Raw genomic sequence first — 26725 nt, 5'->3', positions numbered from 1 at the left:
TCTTTTCTCTAAGAAATTGTTTTAAAAATCCTCCCCCTTGAGAAAAATTTAGATCCGCCCCTACCACTCTTGAATTGCACTGTTTTTTACGAAATGACTCGTTCGCCACAACTTTAATTTCAACTTTACGCAAGGAAAGAAAATTATTTACCCAGCGCTTCTAAGGGAAAATATTGTCTCTAATTCTAATAGTCTTAAAGTATAGTGCTATGGCATAACGCATCCATCAATTGAGTTCTTACGCAAGTGTATTCTTAGCACTTCTAAGAATGCACTTACGTTAAAACTCAGTTGACAAATGCGTTTGCGTAAGAAGCCCATTTCTCCTAATAAAGCTAAGTAATAAGAATCTACCATTATTCGAATGCATCTGAGTTCGTTTCTTAAAGCACCAAATCACCGCTAATTAAAACAACTATCTTCGCTACAAAGACTGTTACGTGCTATGTCAGGAAAACCTGGATGACGCAGAAACAAAAATGCCCGCTCAGTATGAGCGCACTTTGATAATTAGCACGTAACTTGAGCATGCACGACAGTAAACAGGTCCAGGTTCTCACATGCGTCACTTCATGACAACGCAAAAAGCCCATTCATTTTCATTTTTTTTCATGGTTGGAGGGCTGATTTCTGTACAATATACTTCTTAAACTCCGAGGCGAAGCTTCGCTTCGCACCACTTGCGATGCAAAACAACAAAATTCGAAAGGGTCGAAAAAACAAGATCTATCAAAACTGTACGGTTGATCCAAATATATGTCAAACAATAATTCAGATTTCATTTCATAATCTTATTTCGCTGGTTGAAAAAAGTAGAGGTTAAGGTTGATTGATGCCGATTTAAATATCACCATGTCGCAGCAGTATAGTCTCCTATTGTGTACCTGAAGTGGTCGTAAGTGGGCACTCCCTGTTTGACAGCCCTGATTTTGGCGTCATTCTCCAGCCAGTACTGCTTCTCCTTCGCCACTGTCTCCTCCAGCTCCCGCTCCAGTCTGTCAAAGTTGAATTTCTGGAAATCGGAAGACATACCGGAACACTGAAAAATCGTTTTATTCTCTTCAAAAAATTTTAAGATCTGCCGCTATTATGATATAGGGAAATCACATTTTGAAATAATTAAATAAGAAAGAGTGTGTGGTTAAATATTTGAACGTTTTAAGTAATGATGATTAGGGCCCTCATGAACTCTCGCATATCGCCGCTAAAACTGCCAATACGCTTGCAATAATCTGAGTTCGGTGTTAATTATTTCAATGTCAAGAACTGGATATGCGGCTGAAAATTTTGGCTGAAGCCGTTACAATTCTCCGCCCCATTTTTACAATTGAATTTTCAATGGTATAGCAGGTTGCTATAGCAGGTTGCTCTGCAAACAAAGCAGAATGATCCCACCTCACTGATTGAAGAAAAAATTCAAAAATAAGAAAAAATTACTGTCCAAAATTACTCTAACATTGTTTAAAGAAAGGGCGAGTAAATTAATTGAAAAAAATGCACGAAAGCGTTTTCAGAGCTAGTTTAATGTTCAAATTGTCGACATAAATTTGCAGGCCGGAACTAGGATTCTCTCGAGGGGTGGGGCTTATGTTAAAAAAAATTCGAAAATTTTGTCGACCTTTTTTTAAGGTAGACCAAATTGATTTTTCTGAGCTCTCCCAAATCACTAAATTACTCTTTTGACCAAACTTTCTGCGCCACAGGCAAAAATTTGAAAAAACAAAGCGTTTATAGGCAATTTTCGAAAATTTTGACAAAAATCGCGTTTTTTCGGCGCGCTCTCCCCCCTCAAAAGCCCCCTTCCCCCGAAGCGCCTTTAGAACAATTTTAGGGTCCGTCAGCCAAAAATGGATATCTCGAAATAGTACAAAGGGGGGAACCTTTGGGTTGGCAGGGGGTCGAATCCCTGAGGGAGGTGGATAATGTTGCGTCCACCCCTTCAAAATCCGCTGTTGAGGCCAGCCAATAACCAAATTCCTGTTAGCATTTTAGTCTAAATTAATTCAGAAGCGGAATACAGTTTGATTTAAATTATCCGGACAAAACGCAAAAACCTTGAAATTTAAAACGAGTTTTTCTCACACTGGGTTGCATGTAGGTGAAAAATAATGAGGACAAAACTTGCTAGAATTTCACCAGAAATAATATTGTGTTTTGTCGAAATACGCAACCAAAATTTTCCGTCAAAACTGGGTCACATTTCGCCTTTTTAAGTTTATCAAAAATAACGCTAACACTACCGAGTTATTTGATCAGAAAGTTATATCAAAAGAAACCTCATACACAGCCCAACAAAATTTTACGAACCTGCAAAAATTTGGGCAAAACGGTTGAGTTTTGGTTATAAGCAAAGACTTTGATTTTTATACAGTAAAATTTGAAAAAACAAAGCGTTTATAGGCAATTTTCGAAAATTTTGACTAAAAATTGCGTTTTTTCGGCGCGCTCTCCCCCTTCCCCGAAGCGCCTTTAGAACAATTTTAGGATCCGTCAGCCAAAAATGGATATCTCGAAATAGTACAAAGGGGGGAACCTTTGGGTTGGCAGGGGGTCGAATCCCTGAGGGAGGTGGGGATGTTGCGTCCACCGCCTCCAAAATCCGCTGTTGAGGCCAGCCATTAATCAAAGTCCTGTCAACATTTTAGTCCAAATTATTTAGAAGCGAAATACAGTTTGAATTAAATTATCCGGACAAAACGCAAAAACCTTGAAATTTAAAACGAGTTTTTCTCACACTGGGTTGCATTTAGGTGAAAAATGATGAGGACAAAACTTGCTAGAATTTCACCAGAATTAATATTGTGTTTTGTCGAAATACGCAACCAAAATTTTCCGTCAAAACTGGGTCACATTTCGCCTTTTTATGTTTATCAAAAATAACGCTAACACTACCGACTTATTTGATCAGAAAGTTATTACAAAAGAAACCTCATACTCAGCCCAACAAAATTTTACGAACCTCCAAAAAATTGGGCAAAACGTTTGAAATTTGGTTATAAGCAAAAATTTTGATTTTTATACAGTAAAATTGACCTTATACAGTAAAATTGAGGATAACAAGCAATAATATGTTCTCTCATACAGATTTTTGGAGATTTTACACTTGTAGAGATTTGTTGAATGTATAAGAGGCTTCTGATATAATTTTCTCTTCAATTAACTTGGTAGTGTTAGCGTAATTCTTTATACAGTAAAAAAGGCGAAATTACCCATTTTTTGCGGAAAAATTTTGGTTGCGAAATGCGACAAAAAAGAACAAGAGTAATTCTGGTGAAAATCTAAGCAAGTTTTGTTCTCTCCGTTTTATTTTATCTACACTGAGAAAAACCAATTCGAGAAAAATTTTGTAATTTTTTTTTGCAATTCGAATTATGTTCAATAGGGCTTAAACATGAAATCACACTTGTCCCCTGCGAGCTCGTTTGAATTAGTCAAAAGTGGAGTAAAAAAAAACAAATCTGACGCAAAGGTTCCAGCAAATCCCAGTTCAAAGCTTCAGAAAATACAAGATATCACGGCTGAGCCATCAAAAAATGAACTGATCAATATTGACATTTTTCGACTCGATATTCACGACTTCCAACTTGCATCTAAGCAACTTACTTTGCAAACGTTTTGACATTCAAATCAATTTCTTAAACTACTGCAAACAACATCAAGTTTCACTCAAATTCAGCTCACAGGGAACTTCAAATACAAAAGCACAATCATACAAATTAGAAATACCGTTAATACCCGCAGTGCTATTTGATGGGTTCCTTAACACGAACTGAATAGAAGCTGTTTTTAAGTTCAGCCCTTCTTGATATGGTGCTAGAAACTTGTGTTTTTCTCCAGGCCTCAAGTTTCCGTTCAAATAAAAACAAATCGATTCACAGCTTTCATCTCCCTTCAGCATAAACAAGCAGAAAACAGCCTCATTTTCTTTAAATAGGTATTCAGTTTTGTTCTCAATTAATAAAATAATCATTTTTTCATTAAATTCTGTTAATTTAATGTTGAGAAAAGACTTGAAGGAAGATCTTCCGCAGTGTTGATTTCTGTTCAAAATCGATAGTAACTCCAAGAAATCATGGGCTGATTTCGTTTTAGAATGGGCACACGCAATTTGTTCAGTTGTTTTTCCAATTGAAGCAAGCTTCATGTCTAAATTGTCATCACTATGTGAATTTTCATTATTAGAACAAGCATCGGCGTCGAATACAAAACCAAATTTGTTTTTGAAGATTAAATTTCCTGTTACAAGATTTTCGAAGATCGAGATAACATTACGACAAGCATATACTTCAGATTGGTTCAAAATTTCTTCAAAAATACCAGCACTTTCATTATCTTGCTTCGCGCTATTTACTTTCATGATTTTCATCAAGTCTTCAGTTTTAACTTTCAGAATATTTCTACCATTCGAAGTGTAGAGAAAACCTTTTATTACAACAGCTTCTTCAATTTTTCCTGGCATCATGAATCCTACTTTGGCAATTTCCGAATTTTCAACGGCAATTAAAAACGAGAGCCCATTATCAGCAATAAAAATATTTACGTTAACTTCCAATTGTAAGTAGAAAACAGTTTCTGAGTGTAAATTAAACAAGACAACTGGGTTTACTGATTCATCGTCTCTTTTTTCCAACTGCACCAATTGGCCATCAGGTAACAGAGACAATTGAAGCTCATCGCTTTCGCCCAAACAATGAATTGGTACATTCCGCAAATTGGGCAAACTTCCTTGCGCGGAACAATTACTAACATCTGAAGTTTTGATTGAAACCAGTTTAAATCCGTATGCTCGGTAACAAGAATTTGCTAGAGGAACTTTCATCGCGTGTCCATCAGGTAAACTTACTACCCATGATCGACCTTGGAGCGACAGAGAAGCTCTTTTCATTCCCATCGGCACATGTCTTCTAGAATGATAAGCGCCGTTTTAAACTATTCAGCTATAAAACAACCATGCAATAAGTAAAACAAAGAAAAGTTGAATCGTATCTTCGCCGATGTGATATAGAATTTCCTCGTTGTTACAGATAGTACTTTTTCGGTTATTATCAGGATAACAGGTTGATTGAACGAAGGCTTCTCAAAAAAAATGTTTTCAAGCTAAATGTTACTACCACTCTTTGAGAGGGTAGTCACTAAGCCGTAGCGTTAGTTTTTTTTTCAAGATTATGGATTTGTTCAGAAACACTCGGAGTGAGTCGATTGGGGTGAGTCCTGATTCGGATTCCAAAACGATCAATTCACTACCCGCCTTACAAAAATCTTATATCTTAGGAGTGTCACTCAACAACTTCCTCAAATGCGATTCAAATAGCACCAGTGATAAACTCCAGAAATGCAAAATCTACTTAGAAAGCTCTCAGAAATAAACTGGTAATGCAAAGGAACACTCAGCATTACTTGAACAGGCCATCGGGCGTACTGTTTTGAATTATGCAGCACATGTCTGGGCACACTCAGTAAGCGATTCTCGCTAGAAAGATCTGCAAACTCAAATTGTAACTGGCTGCAAGAATTAAACATCTTCAATAGGAAACAGAAACACTGCCAATGAAGGAAGACAATGAAAAATTAAGCAAGCAAACTATAACTGGGTGCCATCAAACACAAAAATGTGACTACCACAAAACCAAAGACAACCCAATGTCGACACTTATCAAACCAATACTAACCTGAAAGTAATATGGCAGCATTAAAAAATATCCTGAAGACGATCAAGTTTCACCTGATCAAATCTATGTCACACTAAAGACGATAGACACTAACGCAATTAAAAAATAAGCAACCAAACTTCTTTATAATTCTACGGACTCCTTATATCCAGATACAGCTTCGGAAGAAACCAGCCCTGTCAGAACTTCACGATGTACTCTTGCGACTTCACTGTGGTAATAACACACATCTAAATAGTTATCTGTCGATAATGGATCAAAAGATCGAAAACAAATGCCCCATCTATAAGGCTAGTTCACATGACAACACAACCTCCTTAATTGTCCTTTGAAACCAACCACATTAAGAAGTGATGACCTTTAGGACAACCACGTTAAGAATTGACGACCCTTAGGACAATCCCAATAAGTCTCAAAAGAGCTCAACTTTCTGACAGAACGGTGAGCTCATTAAGAGTTCGAATTGGTTCTCTGCACTTAATAAAAACCACCTGCTAGAACCAGGAATGGAGTTTAGCTGGATTTTATGTCAAAAACGGCCCCTTACAACTGCCTCTTAGTGAATCCTGGGAAAGCCAAAATGATGGTTGACGGACAAGAAGAAATATTTAATCAAGCTTAACAATCTTGGATTGGGAACTACAGAGTTGGACAAATACCCCTGTTTGCAGCTACAAACGACAATACACAACCTTCCGCTGAGAATTATGGCAAAAAGCAACAAAAAAAGGATCATATTTGTTTACGCAGATGTTCAAAACTACTTGACAATTGAAAACCAAAAACAGGAAATAATCCAGCTCAACTGCTCGATGAAGCAACTACAAAATCTATAAAGGCAACTAAAAAACCAAAAAGGCAGCAATTTTCAAGCGTTTTCATGAATTATACGCCAAATAAAATTTATCTGAAGTTTCAAGCACCTCAACTTGCCTTTGAAAAACACCTCTTGTGAATTATACACCAGGTAATTAACCTCTTACCAGTCTGAACTCTAACAATTGCAAAAAAGAAAACAAATTAAAAATATATATTCTGCGTAAACTTCAAAAAAAAATTTTTCGATTGAACTCGCATTGAATTTTTTTGAACTTCTCAAGTCGCAATAAAACAGCATGTAATGAAGTTTTGCCTGTATCAGTCAGTCTGGTTTATAATTTTTCAAAATCATAGACCTAATCAGATTTAAACACATTTCGAGGGTAAAAATTGTTTAAAAAGGCGGGTATGCATGGTCGCATGAGCTCACTCCTACCTCAAACTTGTGAATTAAAAACGGCCCTTTAGAAAATTCATGATTTAGGAAGGTCTAGAACAAATAGATTATTAGAAAAGTGTTGACCAAATTTGAACTTTGAAAATGTTGTCACTTCTAACTGAATTGACATATAAATCTGATTTTTCACAGGATGACAGCTGAGATGTGGATTTTTGATAATTCATTAACTAATAAATTTTTTTATTTTTCTATCATGCTTTTGTGAATTGTTCACGCCAATTTTTTCAATCTCGCGTGTTTTCTCGCAGAAATAAAAGTCACAAATGAACAGCGCAAAATTATTATTTGCAAGTTTGCAGTATCTACACAGCTTTTCGTGACCGCATTATGAGTCATCATTCTCAAATTCCTTGGCCGGGCCAAAGTCCTGACCTGAATCTTCTTGTCTACTGGTACTAGGGTTATGGTTGCGCTTCAACTCATGGCGAAAACCCCGGACCACTACCGAACTAATCACAAGTGTCGGAAATTTCTGTCGTATGGTCACACGGGACCAAAATTTATCAGCTACTGCTTCCGTCCACGAACGCATGATAATATGTCACGAAAACAATTCCAGCTTCTCTTAACATGATTAATTTTCTGAATTATCAAATGTACACATCTCTTCTATGGCGTGTTAAATTTTTAAGGATCTGCATCATTTCATTTGGAAATGAACGCCTTTTCAAATGTTCATAGGTTTTGAATCATCCTGTGTGTTTTGAAGTTTTCGGCTAAAAAACCTGATTTGAAAAATATTGCAAGCTGCAAAAGCAAAGTCATTATCCGATTCAAATATTGAAAACGGATAAAGAGTTCTTCGTACAACTTGCGCATTGACACAAAAATATTATGGCAATTAGCCGAAAGAAAATGAAACAGAAGCTACTGAGCTGAAAAAGAACATCAATCGAACTTTATACGCTTTTGTCTTGATTGAAGTTCAATTTGAAGAAATTATGTCAAGAAAGACCATTACAAGAGTTGAAAACAAGAGACAGTTGATAAGCCAATTTTTTTTGAAAGACTGGTTTTAGATCGAAGAATTTCACTTTCTTTGCATATCCAGAATCTGATGATTGCAACTTTTTTTTAGATAAAACTAACGTAATAAGAGAAAATTGGATCAATAGAAAAAATTGATTGGGATATCTAAAAATTAAAACTTTGAAATTGAACATTTTTGCTTAGTTGCCTTCCTTTTGGCAAATGGATTGGAAGTGAACTTAAAACGAAAGTTAAACTGGGAAAAATGAAACTCGAGCGTGAACAACTTCTGAGAATTCTTCGTGAAAAAGCGAGAAAACAATATGATTATTTTAAGGGTCATGAGACGTGAATTAACAGTTGATTTAAATTGTTACAAAATTTATATTGATGGGTAACAATGTAGACTAATTTTGTGTCGCTTGATGAACTGAGTTCTTAAGCCCGCTTCCTTAAGCACAGATTCATAATTAGATGTTTTGCCCTTCAAACGAAACAACGTAAAGGTAATAAATCGATTTTAGGACTTGCCAAATCTTTCAAAGCTAAAAACAAACAAAACTTACATAATATTGGAACTCATCATTACAAAAATTTAAAAACTGTGTTCTCAAATGGTTTAAAAAATCGAGCCTACAAGAAAAAAAAATGAAACAATGCCGTAACTAGGCTGACCAACACAAACATACGTACGATGATATTAAAAGTCGATTTTAAGGACTAAGGTAAAAACAAAAACAGGTCCTGCCCAGGCGGGAACACCTGGCCTAAGTCATCCCAATCATGGGCGTTACAATTCTAGGCAAAATGGGCCAAAACCGTCAACTTATTATGCAGCACGCAACATCTCACTAGCGAATATGTTTTTTACGCCATTCCTGCTCTCATTACTACTTGATAGGCTAATTTACTCCTTCAATTAAAATATCTTAGAGAAAAATTACTTTAATTACCACTGCGGAATTGGTAGATAATAGCAGAATATTTGGTGCATATACAAAACAGTCCCATACAAAACAGTCCCATACAAAAGAGTCCGAAACATCAAAAAAAGGTTCTAAAAAACAGTCCCATACAAAACAGTCCAAAACCAGTTGAATTTCATGACCTTGATCATTTGGCGCCGACAGAATTGATCTACGCTTTGAAAACTCAAACATGGGCAATTAAAGATCAAAGAGCCAAATTTGGAACAATAATTCGGATGAAAATCAAAGGACTCATGGTATAGTGGTTAAAGCGTTAGTCTCAAACTCTAGAGATCAAAGGATCGAATCTCCGGCGGCACAAAAATATTTCCAATTTTCCGAAAAAAGTTGAAATTCGGGTAAATATGATAACGGGTATATCTAGGGTACAACAAAGGGTTCAACCTTAGAGGGTTGGGCGGAGGGAAAAGAAAAATCAACACCTTGTATGTATTCATTATTTTGCCGGTTTCATATCAAATCTGGGCTTCTGTCGTCCTTGAGAAGTCAGTCTACCAATATATGTCCTCGAACTAATTGAAAATTGGCTGACTTTCTTCAGATGCCATACCTTGCAGAAGCTCGAAAGCTGTGGGGACGTCCTCTACGGGCAGAAATGCTGTTGCGAGAAGCATTCGAATCGAATAAGTTCGCGAAAATTAAGGTCATTGTTGTAATTGTGAGTATTGCCTGATGACTGAACATGTCGCCAGACACTTTGACTCATATGGAAAAAACAAAACTGAATTTGAGCACTCTGATGGGTAGCTATTATCGAGTTTCGCACAGCTACTTCAAAATCAATTGTGACGCGTTTTGGGGAATCAACTTTAAGAATACTGAGAAGGCGACAATAAGTTGATTCCTTTTTGTCGGGTAGCAGAGCGTAAACAATAGGAATAAGGCATCCTTCAACAGAAGCGTGTATAGTATAAATCTGATAGAAAACATTGGGAGCAGTCGAAAACGTTCCATCACAGAACCAATCATCCGATAAAGATAGTAAGTCTAATCCAGGTAACGTGGCGAACACAATAACCCGATTTTCATCTTGGGGACCAGAATCGTGAAGAAGGAACTGCTCTCCATCGTGGGTTTTATGTAGAGCCAGTGGTAGTTCAAAGCCAGTCAGCGATGTTGGCTCTGCCATCTTTGGTCTTTTTTTGCGTCGAACTCTATTTACAGCTTGCTGATTAGCAGATTAACTAGGTAAATGAACAGCTGTTTCTCGGTTCACATCACGTTGGGCTGCGAAAATAGGGTTACATGTCAGTATTTAGACAGCCGCGTATTCATACTGGTCAGTATTTAGACAAATACTGTTTCAACCAATCAGAATCGAGACAAAGAAGAAATTAATAAATAATTATTATTTATTTTGGATTATTTATGTTTTTTCTCGATTCTGATTGGTTCATACAGTATTTGTCTAAATACTGACCAGTATGAATACGCGGCTGTCTAAATACTGGCTGCACTCCGAAAATAGTCTGTCGCGGTGTTACATCGGATACTGCTGCTCGATCTTTGAGTGTTTTTCTGAACTTACGTTTTTCGATGTCAGCTGGATCGGGGAAGTGGCAGTGATTTTTAACGATCTCAACGGAGTCGTCCTTTGTACGCACACGGCCATTGCAGCTACTTTGTCCGCAGCGCCAGGAAAGGGAGTTGTCTGCCAGTGTTCTGTGTTTAATATAAGCATACCCTTCAAAAATCAGTAACTCAGAATTTTTGTTTGTAAGTATGATTTCCATCGATAGATAGTGAATTTCGTTTCTATTGAGTGTTGTCAAGTGTTTGCAAATGAAACAGATTGAACAACTTGTCTCTTTTTGCTTAGATTAAAAAAAGAGTCCACTTTCTTAAATTGCGTTAACTTTAATGTTTCGAAGATTATTGCTTTTACTGAGTGGCCGCTGCTGTTATCTGGGTTGTTCTAATTTCTCTAATATACTACCTATTGTTATCCGGATTAGTTGGAATCAAAATGCGTTTAATATGAGATAAATTTACTTATCAGCTTCTAGAACAATTATCACTTCGATCAATGGGACTGTTTTTTGGACTATTTTTGGGACTGTTTTGTATGGGACTGTTTTTTTGAACTTTGCTATGTTTTTTCGGACTGTTTTGTATTGGACTGTTTTGTATGGGACTGTTTTGTACAGACACGGAATATTTGGATTACTGCTGTAAAAATTTGTAGTAACACTAATATAACTATTGAAGCACCAGCCATACAAACCATTGTTTAAGAAGTAGGAAATTAATACAAAGGCAGGATAGCAATAAATAGTTAAATTTGTCATAAACTTGAAGCACCAATTAGTTGGACTTTGTTTTGAAAACTTGATTCCGGAAATGAACTAAGGGTCTTTTGCGTATTCCACCCAATTTCACAAATCTCATACGATGCGAGCAGAAATTAACTTATTTAGACTAAATTGATCGGTTTAAGAAAGGTCATTTAATCAAACTTAGAAACCGAGGCGTTCAATTATTTCTGATGAGCTATTCAGTTATTTGCTGTGAATGAGCAGAAAAACCCTAAAATAAATTTATGCTAGAAAAAGCATCATTGGCTGCATGTTTTTTACAGAAATAGAATAATGAGTTTGTTCCTCAGCACCTTGTTATATTTTTGCTATCCACATTTTTAATCAAACCCTTTACCATTTTATAGATCGGCTCGATTCTAATGATTGATTTAGCGGTTGGACAATCCTATGACCCGAACAAAGACTGACGAACAACTTTCTTCTTGGATGAATTCGGCTGAGATTTGAGGTCCTTTTTCAACTTAGTGGGAATCGCTGATGAACTTGATTTGACTTTATCCGATTCTCCGACCTGCTTAGTTTCATTTCGTCCACTGAGAGGCCTTTCATTTGGTACAAAACTTAGTTTAGATAAAGGTACGATTCCATTGGATGACTTCGGCATTTTCTCTGCCTTTATTTCAATCGAACTATTCGACATTGAAACTCTTGGTTTATTGAAAACAGGCGCTGTTGAGTTATTTCTAAAACTACTTCCTGAGCTAACCACACTTGATAGCCTTACTTTGGGAGGCACCATTTCCATGGCATTTGTTTGCGTTTTAAACTTTTTTGGGTCGTTAAGTGTCTTCAGTCCTCGCTTGGCGAGAATTTCAGCGCGCGAAGGTATCACCACGGGGGCTTCAGTCAGCACCGGTTTCGATTTCAGAATTGGATCAGAAACAGTTGAAGTTTTTGATTTATCAATAGTGAACTTAGCTTCACTTCTCTTTCTCATTTGCTCTTTTTGCGGCGAATTTTGTGCCAAGTAACGATCGCGACCTGTTGGCCGAGAAACGACGGAAGTGTACTTAGTCTTTCGTTTAGGAGCCTCTGCTTCAATTAGATGCTGGCTCACTTTCGACTTCAGTTGCTCTAGTTTTTTGTCTCTGAACTCACACAGGCTCACATAGTATTCGCACCAGCCTTGATCGTTCTCCTTGCGCAGCTCCGCATTTTTGAATTCACGTCTGCAGAATCCCTCCCAAAGGTGTTCAGTGTCCTCTATCAAGTGCTGAAACATTTATGGGCTTAATTTAAGCGATGAAAAATTTCAAAGTCGAAGAAACAGATTTTTGCAAAAGGAACGGCGAAAAAGAGCTCTAAAACCAGCTCATAGATATTAAAATAGATTCAGAAATCGATCTTGAAAAACTCAAATTGTCACAAGAAAAATGAATGTGTGATCAAACATAACTTAACCAAAAAATTGCTTAGATGTCTTTAACATGTTGAGTAATAAAGAAAATAAAGATTACCGGATTGTGCGATTCGATTCGCATCAGTTGCATCGGATTACACTTGTCCAAGACATCCTTTAAGACATCATAAGGAAGATCACCTACTTCATCGATCGCATCAATGTTTGCTGCCAGCACTCTTATACAGAGCTCAAATAGCCGAGGTACACGTACACTTTCTAAACCACACAAGACTCGCTGATAACATTTTATTTAAAACAAAAACATTTTATCACTTGCGATACAGGATGAGAGCAACGCAAAAAATGAAAGTAAGCTCAGGAAAAAAATAAGCTTTAAAAACAATAAGATTTTTTCGACTACGTTACTCAAAACACGGATCACGAGATTATCAATCCGGGGCCCCCACCATCTGGCCTTGCTGCCCAATACAGCCAACACATCCTTTAAAAACAACTAGCCTGTAACACACCTCCAGTGCTTCGAATTTTTAACAACACATAAAAAACCGCATATAATGGAAATAAGATTTGCATCCTTCGAGTGTAATTACAGGGCTCATAATTACAAATTTTGCTAAGTTTTTTTATTCAAGAATTTTTATATAAATTTTGCCCTTCAAACGAAACAACGTTAAGGTAATAAATCGATTTTAAGACTTGCCAAATCTTTTAAAGCTAAAAACAAACAAAACTTACATAATAATGGAACTCATCATTACAAAAGATAGTTTTTTGAAAATCAGACAAAAGGTCAGTCACATCTCAAAAACTACCAAGATTTGAGCAGTCTTATTTGAAGGCAGTATTCGCAATCCTTGACAGTACTCTGACAGCATACAACTACAAGGTTGGGCATTTCAATTTCGTGAATTATTTTTGAATTTGAGTTTTCTGAAAATTTCTGAAAAAAATCACAAAAAACGTCGAATCTCGTAAGCTGAAAAAATTTGGGCATTCTTAGTTGGAGGCGAGAATCATAACTCCTGAAAATACCCTGACAGAATCTCACTATAGAGAGTCGAACTTCAACTTTTTCAGAAAAAAAATTAAGTTTTCCGAAATTTTTTGAAAAAATCCTTAAAAACGTCATATCTCGAAGACTACAAGAATTTTAGCAGTCATATTCAGAGGCAACATTCGCAACCCCTGAAAATACTCTCTCACAGTTTCCAACAGCAGGATTGAGATCTTCAACGTTTTGTGGAATTTTTTAACATGTAAGTTTTTCTGAAAATTTTGGAAAAAATCATGAAAAACGTCATATCTTGAAAACTGCAAGGATTTGAGAAGTGAGACTTAGAGGCAAGATTAGCAACCCCTGACAGCACCCAACTACAGGGTCAGAATTTCAAATTTTTAGAATTTATTTAAAATAAATTTTTTAGATATTTTTTGAAAAATCTCGAAAATTGCCGTATCTCGTAAACTGAAAGTATTTGATTATTCATATATGGAGGCCAGTATCGCAGAACCTGGGAAAACCCTGACAGCATCCCACTATTGGGTTGCTAATTTCAAATTTGATGAAATATACACTGAATTTAAACTGGAAAACCGGAAAAAATCTTAACCATTGCAATATACCATGTAGCTTAAACGTGCAAAAATTCTTTTGTTAAACATGCAAAAATAATACGTTGAAAAAGCTTAAACACGGCGAGATATTAAAGCCCGCATTTAAATATATAATTAATTACCAAGTTTTGTAGAAATACTTTTAGATAGTCGAAGCGTTAAACCTCTTATTTATTGAAACATTTTTCATAGGACTGACCGAAATGGAGAAAACTGTGTCAAAAGGTAACTTTTTCAATCCGCTGGAAATTATGATAAATAAAACGTATTTTCGAACAAAAACTAATACAATCTTTCCGGAAAAAAAATTAAGCTTTCCGAAAAAAATTTAGAATTTTGCCAAAGATATAACAATTCTCTTACCAAAATTTAAGGAGTAGCCTAGAAAAACCTGGTCGCAGCAAAGTATAATGATAAGCTTCCAACAACCTGTTGTGTCGATTTAACCTATGATATCAGATTTGGCAGGTTTGTTGTCGAGAAAAGTTAAAAAGTTTCAAAAAACAGTCAAAAAATCAAAATTTTGACATTTCTGCGAGTCATAGTGTTTCGTGTAAAATGGGCGTAGTCGCGTAAGTAGAGGAGCTTCACAGAACCCGTTCTTAAGATTGCACCCAAGATTTCAGATTTGTGAGCGTATTCATAAATTTAGAAAAAAAAATCTTTCAAAAATAAAAAAAAAGACTTTTCCGAGGACCTTAACCTTGTGTAAAAAAAATTGTGATTGTCCGCTAAAGCAGGTGAACTTCATACTCGCCTTTTTCTCCACTGAACCCTTAATCTCAGATTTGGTAGGTTAGTTTGAGAAAACGATAAAAAATCAAAAATGTTGGTCAAATATTCCCCCCACAGACTTTTTGGAAGGCTGTAGACAAAGATGTAAATAAAACGAGACCAGGCGAGTATGCGGGCGGTCTTTCTATAGACACCCCTTTTTTGAACATGGGTAGAAGGGTTTTTTAAACTAAATTTTTTTCAGAGCGTTTCAAAAAAATTGAAATAGAAAAAACCCATCCCATACATTTTCATAATACCTGTTTTTTTATCAAACAGGAACTCTAGGCAAACATGCCAAGAAAGAAATTAAGTAATTATTCAAATTAGCAATTGAACAAAAGTTACGAAGCTGAAACAAGGCCGAGAATCTTTACAACAGTTGAGCCGAAAAAAAATATTGATTTCGTAAAAAAAAACTCCAATGAAAACTGTAAAAACCTGTAAAAACTCAACCCACCCAGCAGTTAAATTTGAATTTTCGTGAAATTGAGCATGGTGATTCACAAGTGCTGCAAAGTGATAAGTCATTTAGTTAATTTTGTTTCAGTAGTTGTTAACCCGAAAAAACGTATTCCGATTTGATATCACTTACTAATCGCAAGTATAGACATAGCCAACAGACATTTCGAAAGAGTCATAGAATGCAAAGAAACTTCAACTTTCGAATTTCAAACGAAAAATTACATGTCTTTAATGCTCTTTGACTTTCAAGACCAATTTATAATTGGCACTATTTAGATAAAACTAACCCATTTGAAAAACTGAATTATTAGAAAAATTCCGCTGGAAAATCTAAAGATTTATTTCCACTTTCGAAAAAAGAAATCGATCACGTTTTTTCCCGCCATTTCAGCTTTCATAACTAGAGAAGGCATTTAACCTACCTTCTAGCGAATGAACAAGAATTGAACTCAAGTATAGCCAACAGACATTCGTAAAACTGACGAAATAAAAGAACGAAGTGAATTGGTAGAAAAATCAAAAACCAAAGCACTAAAAAATGAATTCTATAGTGAACAAGTTTTAAAACTTTTTATATGCACTGTGATGAGAACCAGGAATTATGAGACATGCTATCCAAAGTTTACTAAAAATTCCAGCAGAAATCATTTAAATAATTTAAATCAGTTTCTTTTATAGAAACAAAGTTTGCGAATTTATAACAATCAGTGAAAACTTTCAGATTTCGAGATTTAGATCACGATATCTGATAAAAAAGGAAATAATTTAGGATTTTTTCTGTATTTAGTGGGTATTGAGTCACCCGTGGATAATTTGATATCACTAACCATTCACTGATGTATCGTAGCGTTTTGACCGGCTGTATAGTTTAGGCATTGTCCTCTTGGATACAATTGCTAGTTTCAGATCGTTGCTTTTGGAATCCTTTGACGTCTCCGTCGGCAATCTCGATGGGCTCGCTGAAACAAGTGTAGTTAAATTCCAAATCCACAATCCAGCTTGGAAATTACTTTTGAACGAAACTGTGCGGGGCTGAGATTCATTACGAACTTCAGAAGAACCTTACACAGAGGAAAAACATAACCAACAAACAAGAAGTGCTTTTCAAGATATGGTTGATAAAACTCCAGCCAAAGATATTTTTTCTGTTCCCGCTGTTGCTAAATAACATTTATACTTCATTCATTTCATTCCTAAATAATCCTGTTATTTTTAATAATTGAGTATACGTAATTTTAAGTCTTTTAAAACTAGTAAGTAACGGCAAAAAGGAGCCCTAGTAATTCAAAACTTAGCCAGTAGACAGTGGCGAAAGGAAACGTAAAAACACTGACTTGTTTTTCGACAAAACTTCAACTTTCGAATTTCAAAGTTAAAAATACATGGCCTTAAAGCTCTCTGAATTTCAAGAACAATTTGTGATCTGAAATTTTTGCTAAAATGAACTCTATTTGAGAAAACTGGATTAATAGGTAAGGTTTTTATTTCGCTGGGAAAATCTAATTAAAAATACACTAACGAAATTAGAAGTAGATCACATTTTTTGCGACCTTTATCCTTTCGCTACTCGATAGAGGAGTTAACCTTCCTTTTGAGAAAATGAGCTGAACTTAAAAAAAATCATAATTCAAGCGGCAAAAAATCAAATTTGAGCGCTAAAAATTTTTAAAGTTTTCCTGAAAAAAATCATCACCACTTATATACGAATCTTCATTAGGTTCATCGACTCTTAAAAAAATACGAATAAATCAATTGGAAAACAATGCTACGGGATTCGAATCAAGAGTCTTCTGCCTTCACCTCTACACCGCAGTTAACTAGATTATACTACTCCCAAACATGACTTCTAATTAAATAACCAGGCTGCAGTGAGGCCGCTTTAATTAAGCAGACACACAATAATTGGAGTGGAATCAAAATAAAATCTAAAACTAAAAGAAAGAGCGAATTGAACAGAAAAATTTACACAGGGGCGAAGGTGCACGTTCCGGACACCAGCAAATGGGAGCTTTAAATTGCCAAAACAACCAGGTTTGAAAAATAAAAAATTGGCTCTTATCGGGATTCGAACCAGAGATCCCCAGTGTCCACTGTCTTCTTAAATGCGCTAAGAAATTGTCAATGCAAAACACAATGCAGGGAAATAATTGTTTATTGAACACTAATTTCGATTGAAAAAAATGAACTCCTGAACTACCACAAGTAGAGAGAGGAAGTTTGTTAGTGCAAGGATTGGTAACCAAGCTAATTCATTGAGAACAAAATTATGCGAGTTCGAGAGGAAAAACTAAAACTCGTAATATAAGTTGCGAAATGAAAAGATCTTATCATAAAACCGTTGATGGTGTAATGATACTAACCATGAGGCACGCTCCCATTTATCTGATTATTTCGTTTCAGCTCAGTTATTTTGTTTGAGGCAGCCTCAAGCAGTTGAGGGTTGAAGACAGGCGGGAAAACAATATCGGGAAGCTCCGGAATATCCAACTTGGATTTTTTGAGCGGCGTCGGCAAGAACAGATCGGATGCCATGATAATCTGAAGAAATTAAAACGGGATAAATTCAGCCTAAATTAAAACTATGAATTCAACTTGACTTTTTCATTGAAATAGTGTGATCCCAATTGTTACTGATCTTCAGAAAAAATGAGTTTGTTTAAAAATCTGTTGTTATTAAGTTAGTGTTTGATATTTATGTAAATGCAGGCAGTTCAATCGTTCGAAAACTCAATCGAGTATTCGCGTATTCTTTTGTGGAAAGTTTTTCGGAAAAACTAAATGGCATTTTCTACAATGTAGAAGATACTTCTGAATTGGTTATTTTTGTCCACAGAAACAAGCCACAACTACGAGCTGTGAAAAAAACTTGTTCATTGCCCACAACCAAATCTTAGGATTAGCCTTATTGTTGTGATAAACTTATTAAATAGATTTGCCCATTACCCATTCACATACCGTGTGATTTCAAACTAATTGAGCCAGTGGACTGAATCTATCACACACTTTTAGCAAGTCCCACGCCTCTAGCTTAGAAGATGAAGATTTGATAATGGTGTACCTCATTGGAGCCAGTTCTATCAAAGGTGCAATTTGATCAACACCAATCAACGTGAAGACAGCATTGTCCCGTATCTCTTTCACACCAAAAGGTGTAACATTCGCCCGGAAGATACATATCGACGGAAAACAAAACTAAGTCTTAAGACGACTGGCTAACGTCTAAACAGAGCTTTTCATGCTTTTCACCGTCTCTACCAAGCCAGTACTTTTCGGTGGTCTTTTCCAACATCGGGTCGACAAAAACGTTACTGCTTTCGGCTTCGGTCAAAACACTCAAATTAATTTAATTACATGCAGAAATAGTGAGCTCATGGCTGGGTCTCAGTATCCCTAGACCACGAGGTCACTCCTAAAAACAGGGCTACTACTTATTATATTACTATTGTTTTTGTTCAGTAGATAAAAATCATCATCTCCATCGAAGATGGATCAACCCTTTCCCCCAACTCCTAGCTTCTCATCCTTATCAAAATGAATCCAGTTGTTAATTAAATTCAAATCAGGACATGACAAGAAGCTAAAAGTCTATATAAAAGAATAAAAGTCTCAGTTCCGAAACCCTTCCGGATTCTTGAATCCACTGAATCAAGCTCGTTAATCTTGATTTCTTCTTAATCCGGAAGGCTGTCCTCCACCCTTCACCGTTGTCTGCAACAGCCTTGCAACTATTGTAGCGACACAATAGTTGCAACTCGGAGTGTTCACTGCTATTCCTGCAATCTGCTATTGTTTTTTTCTCACAATTTTCGTACTTATCGTCCGCGCAACTAATGTTGTTCTGTTTTTCTTAGTTCTTTTTGCTAAAATGGTCGTTTCTGACGTTTCTCAGAAATGTTACGTAATCACTTCGAAAATTTAAAAATTAGCAATTCCCGAATCCTTTAACCTTCACGTTTTGTTCAATCGTTCAAATAACGTTCTTAATTCTTAATAATCACCAATCCGGAAGGCTCGCTGCTAAAATTCGAATTCTGCAGAGATTGCATTTTGGCCATTCTGGTCGAATGTCACATACTCCCCGGACAGTCCGGTCAATGTCCTCATTGAATCACGCAATGTTCGTAAAATAGATACAGTGTCATCGAACAGAATTTACAAAATGCACGAAATTACTTTTATCCACGTCACATCGACTCACTGCAGAATACAAATGGCATCATACTACATCACTAGTCTCTAGTATCTAGACGCAAGAAGGAGTGAGCAGGTGGAACTATCCTTCAACAACACCACAGGTTGTACCGTTCCTACCTATCAATTTTTCGTTTTTTTGTAATTTTTTTTTTAAATTCTTAGATTTAAATTAAACTCCTTGATTCATTGGCCATCCATTCCCCCAATTTTCTACGTAAGAGCTTCTCCGTTGCCTTCGCTGTGTGAGTTTCAGGTGGATGCCCCGAATCCAGGCAAGGCGAATCCTTGAATTTTCACAGAAGGTTGTAATTGGCACATCAAGGACAAAATGTATCAAACCAGCTGTAGTAAAATCTTCAATTCACTTACCGCGGCGCCACACTCCAAAATCTGTATGACACTGTTTTACAATACAGACCAAAGCGCCTTAAAACAGTTACCATTAATGCCGGGTTTAATGATAATAGGCTGCATCCACAAGAAATTGAGCAGACGTGGAACAACTTAGTTAGGTTGTAAGAAATTTATAATGTTAATTCAAACGTTTTCGCACATTCTGTGCATCATCAGGGTTAAAAATTTTTTACAATATTTACAAAACGATCAAAGATCTGAAAAATGAGAAACGTGTCTAAAAAGGCTCTAAAACTTTTAAACTAATCAAATTTGAACAACTGTAATTACATAATATAATTACGTAATCATGAATAACAGTTTCCTGTAAATTTCTGAGATTTTTTAGTTTTTTGTTCTTTCTGGTTATAAAATTTCGATTTGGGAACATTTTTGATTCTGACATGTCAGTTTTATAAATTTTAGCCATGTTATACATAGACTATAATTTTAGTGTTAATTCCCGTCTCCTGAATTAATCGCGTGTGTTGATCTTCGGCCTCTCCCTCCAAATATGCAAAGCCTCTAGTGTCAGTAGCTTATGAGTGTTGGCTGTTTGGTCTATAATCTCTGACTTCAGCTCAGCAGTACCGCCTACCTCCTTATTACATTCTAACAAGTGTTGTCCTATTGGGGAGTCCGCTTTGCGGTGTTCATCGACCCTCGTGGCTAAATGTCGGACTGTCTGACCGACATAGGTGGAGTTACATCCACTACATGTAAGCTTGTACACCACTTTGGATCTCAGTTCACGAGCAAAGGAAGTTTTGAGGGACGGCAAGCATGTTTTCAATTTTCTTGTTGTAAAAATTATTTGTGCCCCGGATATTAGCCGAACCTTTGCAGCTAACAGTTGAGATGGATTGCCTCGATATTGCATTGTAAGAAGGGGTGGTGAGTCGTTCAACCATTTGTCATTTTTCGGTTCTGATGCCTTCACCTCTGAATTTTTCTTTCCCTCAATGATCTTGTTAAGAGTTTCAAACACTACCCTGTCAGACCAATTTTTTGGATATTGATTTTCATTCCATAGTTTCCGATTTTTTTCCAATGCCTGGTCAAAACACTCCCATGTTGAGGTACTTCTGAAAACCCTATGAACCGTCCCTTCAATAACGTTTCTTTTGTACTGCAAAGGTGCGCAGCCTCTGAAATTTAGAATGGTGCCGGTATCAGTGGGTTTTTGGTACCAACCACATTTGACCTTTTTTTACTGAATCCACGTTGACATTTAAGTCCAAAAAGGCCAAATTACCGTTACTATCGACTTCTTCTATGGTGAACTGCAAATTTGGATGCAACTTATTGGCAGCCTCGAGAACTACCCCAGGATAGCCCTTGACCGTTCTAACTATGTGGTCCACATGTCTTAGAAAAACTTTAACACCATTCACAGTCCGATCTGCTTCCCGTTGTTTTTTGCAAGTCATGCAATACCATACTGTTTCAGCGAAGTCTGCGTATTCGGATTCCGATATGTTACCACACCCTAAGTGGTACCAATTCAAACAAGCTTCGCATTCTACTCCTTTTGTCCTATAAGTCACCTTTTTCTGACATCTAGGGCACACTTCTTTGTTACCCTCACTTAGCACAGTCAATTTTGGTACTTCTTTATTTAATGCAGGTTCGTATTCTTTGAGCCACAAACTAGCCAATATTACTGGAAGGGAGGCGCCCATTGCTAAACCGTCTTTTTGTACATACCACAAACCATTGCATTTAAAGTGTACCTTACTCACTGCCAAATTCAGTAGTTTTTTCATAGTCTTGGGAGATGTTTCCGGAGGGTTGACTTGCTCATATAATCTCCTCAGGGCTATTTCAACCGCTTCCTTGAGCGGGACATTAGTGTACAAACTCTTTACATCAAAGGAGATTATACTCTCGTCAGAGTCCAACTCAGTTTTCTCCAAGATCTCCCTGGCCATTTGGGTGTTCGTATCTATGTTTGCCTCCTCAATTTCATCAAAGTACTTTGCCAATATTTTATTTAGGTTGTCATATGAACTACCAGGTAAAGAAAGGACGGGACGAAGTGGTGCGCCTTGTTTGTGTACTTTTGCTAATCCATACAGTCTAGCCGGCTGCACTCCCGTTGATCTCAACCTATTATACATCGCTTCGCTAATCTCGTCCCTCTTTTGCATGGCGAGTAATTCTTTGTTTATGTCTTTTTCAATTTTCATAATCACGCTGTCTGTCAGATTCTTCCTCTCACTAAATTGTTCTGCCTGTAATAAGTCTTTCAGTTTTTTTCTCATATGTCTCTTTTTCATTACACAAAAACCCACCCCCTTATCAAATGGCACTGCCAGAAGACCGTTGTCCTTCAAATAATTTCTGGCTTTTTCAACACCTTTGTCAGAGGGGGTCTGTTTCACATTCTAAGCATATCTCTTTGCCGCTGCTTCAATCTCACATAGTTTTTCTTCGGGTATTCTATTTAACTTCAGTTCGGACAAAAAACTATCAATGTCAGCAAGGAAGTGAATTTCATTGAATTTGTCTCGTACCGGATGTTTTGGTCCAAAACTTAAGACTTCCCGCACCCAAAGCGGCAAAATCACTTCATTAAAATTCTAACTGCCCTTTCATCCAAGTTTTTTAATGGATGAAAGTTGATTTCCTTAATCAACCTAATCACAAAGAAGTAGTTGCCCAAAACCCATGGTTGATTCCTTTAATCAACCTAATTACGAACAAGTTCCAGCCCAAAACCCTGATTAACGCCAAAACAATCCAAAGCTCCGATAACAATGATGTTAACCGCATACTCTACATTCATAACCATGTGCTGTTTAATTTAATCAATAAATTTTTTCAATCACACACACTCATCGTTTCGCCCAATCTTAACTTAAATCTAACCCCTAAAATGTTCTGCCGAGATGGCATCCAATTCTCGTTCTTTGATACTGAATTCTTTACAAATTTTCTTGTTTAGTTTATTTATAAATTCTCTTGATAATCTGACGATGCCGTTCCTCCTCAAATAATGTCCGATCAAACACATTGTATCATATGTAATGTCCCATTCCGCCGGATTGACACAAAGTAACCTTCGGGCACAGCACGAAAATAGAAAAAGAGGCCTTAGTGATAGAAAAACTTTTACAAAGGAGGCTAGAATATTCTGGAATTTTTAATTTTCAAAGTTTCGATTAGCGAGTGAATATTACTGAGAAATACGAAAAATGGCCACTTTTGGCTGAAAAGTGACGTAATAGTCGCCTACTTAAGTCACATATGAGGTTAAAGAAAAATAGGTCCTATAACCATTGGCTCAAACGGTCGGAACCAATTCGGTTCACTTGCGACATGAGACTAAAACCTTTGTTACAGCTTAAAGGCCACAACCAAAGCACCGTCCCACTCTAGAAAATAAGAACGTCCCCATACTTAGGTCTCAAAATACCTAAAACACGCGAACGCCGTTAAAAACAGGGTCGAAACAATCCGTATAGTTACTTTTTATTAGACAGTAGAACTTTGATTCATTTCAGATGGATCAACCCAAAACTCTCCTTACCTCAACATAACAATATAAAACACACTCAAGAAATTTCAATTGGGTACTCACATACCGGCACACTCTAATAATTGAGTTACTGAATTAAAAAGTAACTCTAGAATAACTGGTGAATTAACCTTGACTCGAGGAGTTTAAATTAATAAGGTTCAGCTTGAGAAATGAGTTTTGGGGCTGGACCATTGGGAGACTTCGGTTGTCCACCTTTCCACCGAAGGTTCACTCTGGTCCAATACTGATTCGCTTTCTTCTCCACTCGCGATCACTCTGTCGTTTGTAAAGAATGAGACAGCTCTACTCTCGTATACACAATTAATCTGGAAACTGCGAATAGCAATTTCCCGCTGCTTTTTTGACTACTTTCCCGCGATTGTAGTTCGGTTCTTCTGATCATTTTTTCTGATATTTTCAGTTGTCGCGAGAAACTTGAGCATGACATACTCAATTCGAATTTTTGAAAAATTCTATTTCACCCCAAAATCACGTCTTTTACGTTGCTCAAGGTCAAACTTCCAAATATGACCGACTGGCACATACTCCCCGGACTCAAGATCGATGTCCTCATCGCGTGTCGCCGTCTGCCAGTGAGCCCCCAGAAAGTTGAGTCTTGCTCAAGATACAGTGCCAGTGGTCATTTACAGAAGTTTGCAGCAGATTTAACTCTATGTACACCCCAAAATTCACAACCATGCAAAATGGTCACATTATCGCTAAACAGCAATCAAAATCTGCAAACACCTGCACCCTAAATTTCCGCTTTGCAAACTAATGATTAAAAAAATTTTTGTAATAACCATTCAGATAATTGTCATGCAGCATTTTGATTCATATAATAGATATAGCATATTAATAACAATACTTTGGTTCATTAAAATTTCTTTTCCGTGACCTCAGATTTCATCCGAGTTCACACTCAAGCTCCTTTTTTTTCCCTCTCAAGACTCAAGAATCCGACACTGAGCAACCTGCCCACTTCGTGCTCCTCGCCCGCGAGATGCTAGGCCCTGATGCATTCGACACTGTAATCTGCCTCAGCAGCGCTTCCTCATTGTCGGAGCTGATCACGATCTCTTCCCAAGCTTTTAGTTGTTCGTAGGATTGCATCCACTCCCTCTGCTCTTGCAATCTCTTCGCCTGGTTCGGCAAACCCTTCACTTTAGATTCCCTGTTCAAGCAAAAAGAGTTATGTACGCTCAAGCTCACCTTCTTCGCTAAGTCCTCCTCCAATATTGACTCCCTCGCCATGGTATTATCTCTAGACACCCTACCAACTCTCTTCCAACCCGTAGTGATTGCATTACGATGGGTCACCAAGGGTCTCTTGAAGGCTTCCGGCCCTATCTCAGCCAGGAACTGTCGATATTCTTTCTGATGCTTCTTCATGTGATCCTTCGTCACCGCGTATAACCAAGACGTCAATGTCGCTCGAAACCATGGGAAGAATCTTATGCGAATCCACACGTGCCTGACCTCCATAGGTATAGTGAACACTTTGCACACAGTCTCAAACAACTCAAGCCTCCTGCTGTAATCAATAGCATGTATCGATTCCGCTGTTGGTGCCTTCGACTCCCGATATTTCGTCACGTTTTCCTCCATCCATCGCAACGCCAGCATTGAACTCACTACTAGGAGGGTGACCTTCTGTCGATGATCGTGTAACCCGATTGACCGAACTTCCTCCACGTCCCATATCAAGCAAAGGTTCGAGTGCTCCGGATACCACACCGTCTGTGCCAGACAGTGGCATGGGCCTTCCCCATGCGTGAGGTTGATCGAAATCACTCGTGTTCTCACCTTCCAGACCCAAAAATTATTCTCCCAGATCTCACTCAAGTTGTCTCTTTGTTCCCCCGGTAAAGTTCCGAGGATCTTTCTCAACAGTCTGTGCGAGTGATGCGACATTCGAGCCAGGTGCACGCACTTGGGTCGCGAGAAGGCTTTGTCGATTACTATCCTCTGGCCATGTGTAGTGGATAGTGGCTTCCTCCCAGGTTGGCCATCACCGATCCCACTAGGGACTTCGCGTTCACTGGAAAACTATAGGCTTCACTCACTGGAAACCCCATTTCCGCCTCAAGACCAATCTTCAACCCTTTGATGTGCTTCTGGGTTATTTGCAACGCCCCAGGCCATGACTCCACGCTCAACGCTGTCACTAAGTGGTGCTCGGATTCCCGCATCTCCAGCGACTGCAAGCTGCACATCCTTGAGAAGAACCCCAACGCCGTTGCTATATATACAGTAGTGTTCGTGTAACACTCAGCCACTATCTGTACTTCAGTCCTCTCCTTCTCTGTGATGTCGCCAAACCAAGTGGCTAGGTCTTCCTTCTGGAAAGACTGTATCCTGACACAGGACCGACCATTGCAAGAATGCTCTCCACTTCCACATGTCAGATCCAGACAACTACCGGGTTCCATCTTCTTCATTGATTTATCTAGCTTGCTCATTGTTCCTTCCTACTCCTTACTATGGGGTAGGATCAGTTTGCGTACCACATTCAGAGTTCCCAAATCCTCATCATTCGTTGTTGACAGTCTCACTCGCTCCGTGATTTCTTCAATCAAACTTGCATGGGGATGTGGGCACCAAGAAGGCCTCAGCAACTTCCAAACCGTCCCCAAATTCGCAATCAGCATGCCCTTTCCATTTCCCATTTTTAATTCTACCCTCTTGTTCGAGCGTGGCACGCTAATTACTTCTGGTATCTTCTCAAGTTTCAGGCCTAAGCTCGGCCTTCCCCTTTCAACTGGGTCAATCGCAATTATCTTCTCTGTCCAGAACTTCAACAGCTCTGTCACTTCATAATTCTTGTGGGCGTTCCCGGCTTCCGAATCCAAGAAAAGGTTGTATGCTATCCCCATTACTCCAGACACATACTGATATTCTCCTCGCTTGGTGGGTTTCGAGTAATCTTCAGCCCGGGTTTCCCGTGACTCTCTAGAGACTGTCTGGGACCATCCTCCTTTTCGATTCCAGTACTCTGGTACACGTTCAGAAGGACGGTGGAGATTCTCCTTTCCATAGTTTTACTTCCCATCGCCTTCTGATGACACGTTTGGACGGTACTGTTGGTCATCACGGACATTATCCATCTCAAGAAACAAGTGGCAACTTTTCTCCTCGCTAGACTCAAACCGGAATTATCTCTGGCGATATGCTG

At 37.7% G+C, this 26725-nt stretch overlaps 2 protein-coding genes across 2 annotated transcripts in view; both read right to left on the bottom strand.

Annotated features, from left to right (window-relative positions):
- Positions 1-26725, bottom strand: part of LOC134842178 (coiled-coil domain-containing protein 103-like) — a 239828-nt gene that overhangs the window by 895 nt on the left and 212208 nt on the right. The window contains exon 2 of the mRNA XM_063858395.1: positions 885-1041. Coding sequence (XP_063714465.1) covers positions 885-1030 — 146 coding nt within the window. The 5' untranslated portion in view covers positions 1031-1041. The remainder of the gene's footprint in view (positions 1-884; positions 1042-26725) is intronic.
- On the bottom strand, positions 10332-17974 carry LOC134841429 (uncharacterized). The gene is made up of 4 exons (XM_063857413.1): positions 17801-17974; positions 16268-16399; positions 12682-12842; positions 10332-12437 (listed from the first exon to the last, which is right to left on the bottom strand). The coding sequence occupies exons 1-4, from the start codon at positions 17970-17972 to the stop codon at positions 11610-11612; spliced, it is 1293 nt and encodes a 430-aa protein (XP_063713483.1). The 5' UTR covers positions 17973-17974; the 3' UTR covers positions 10332-11609.

The sequence above is a fragment of the Symsagittifera roscoffensis genome, chromosome 3 (genome assembly GCF_963678635.1).
Source record: "Symsagittifera roscoffensis chromosome 3, txSymRosc1.1, whole genome shotgun sequence".
Classification (NCBI taxonomy): Eukaryota; Metazoa; Xenacoelomorpha; order Acoela; family Convolutidae; genus Symsagittifera; species Symsagittifera roscoffensis.
Note: the sequence above shows the minus strand (reverse complement) of the source record. Positions and strands in the feature narration are given on the sequence as shown.

Coding starts and splice junctions, on each gene's coding strand:
- LOC134841429 (XM_063857413.1), bottom strand. CDS start 17,972: ATGGCATCCGATCTGTTCTTGCCGACGCCGCTCAAAAAATCCAAGTTG. Junction 16,400..17,800: donor AAATGGGAGCGTGCCTCATG/GTTAGTATCATT, acceptor CACTTGTTTCAG/CGAGCCCATCGAGATTGCCG. Junction 12,438..12,681: donor GAATCGAATCGCACAATCCG/GTAATCTTTATT, acceptor TAAATGTTTCAG/CACTTGATAGAGGACACTGA.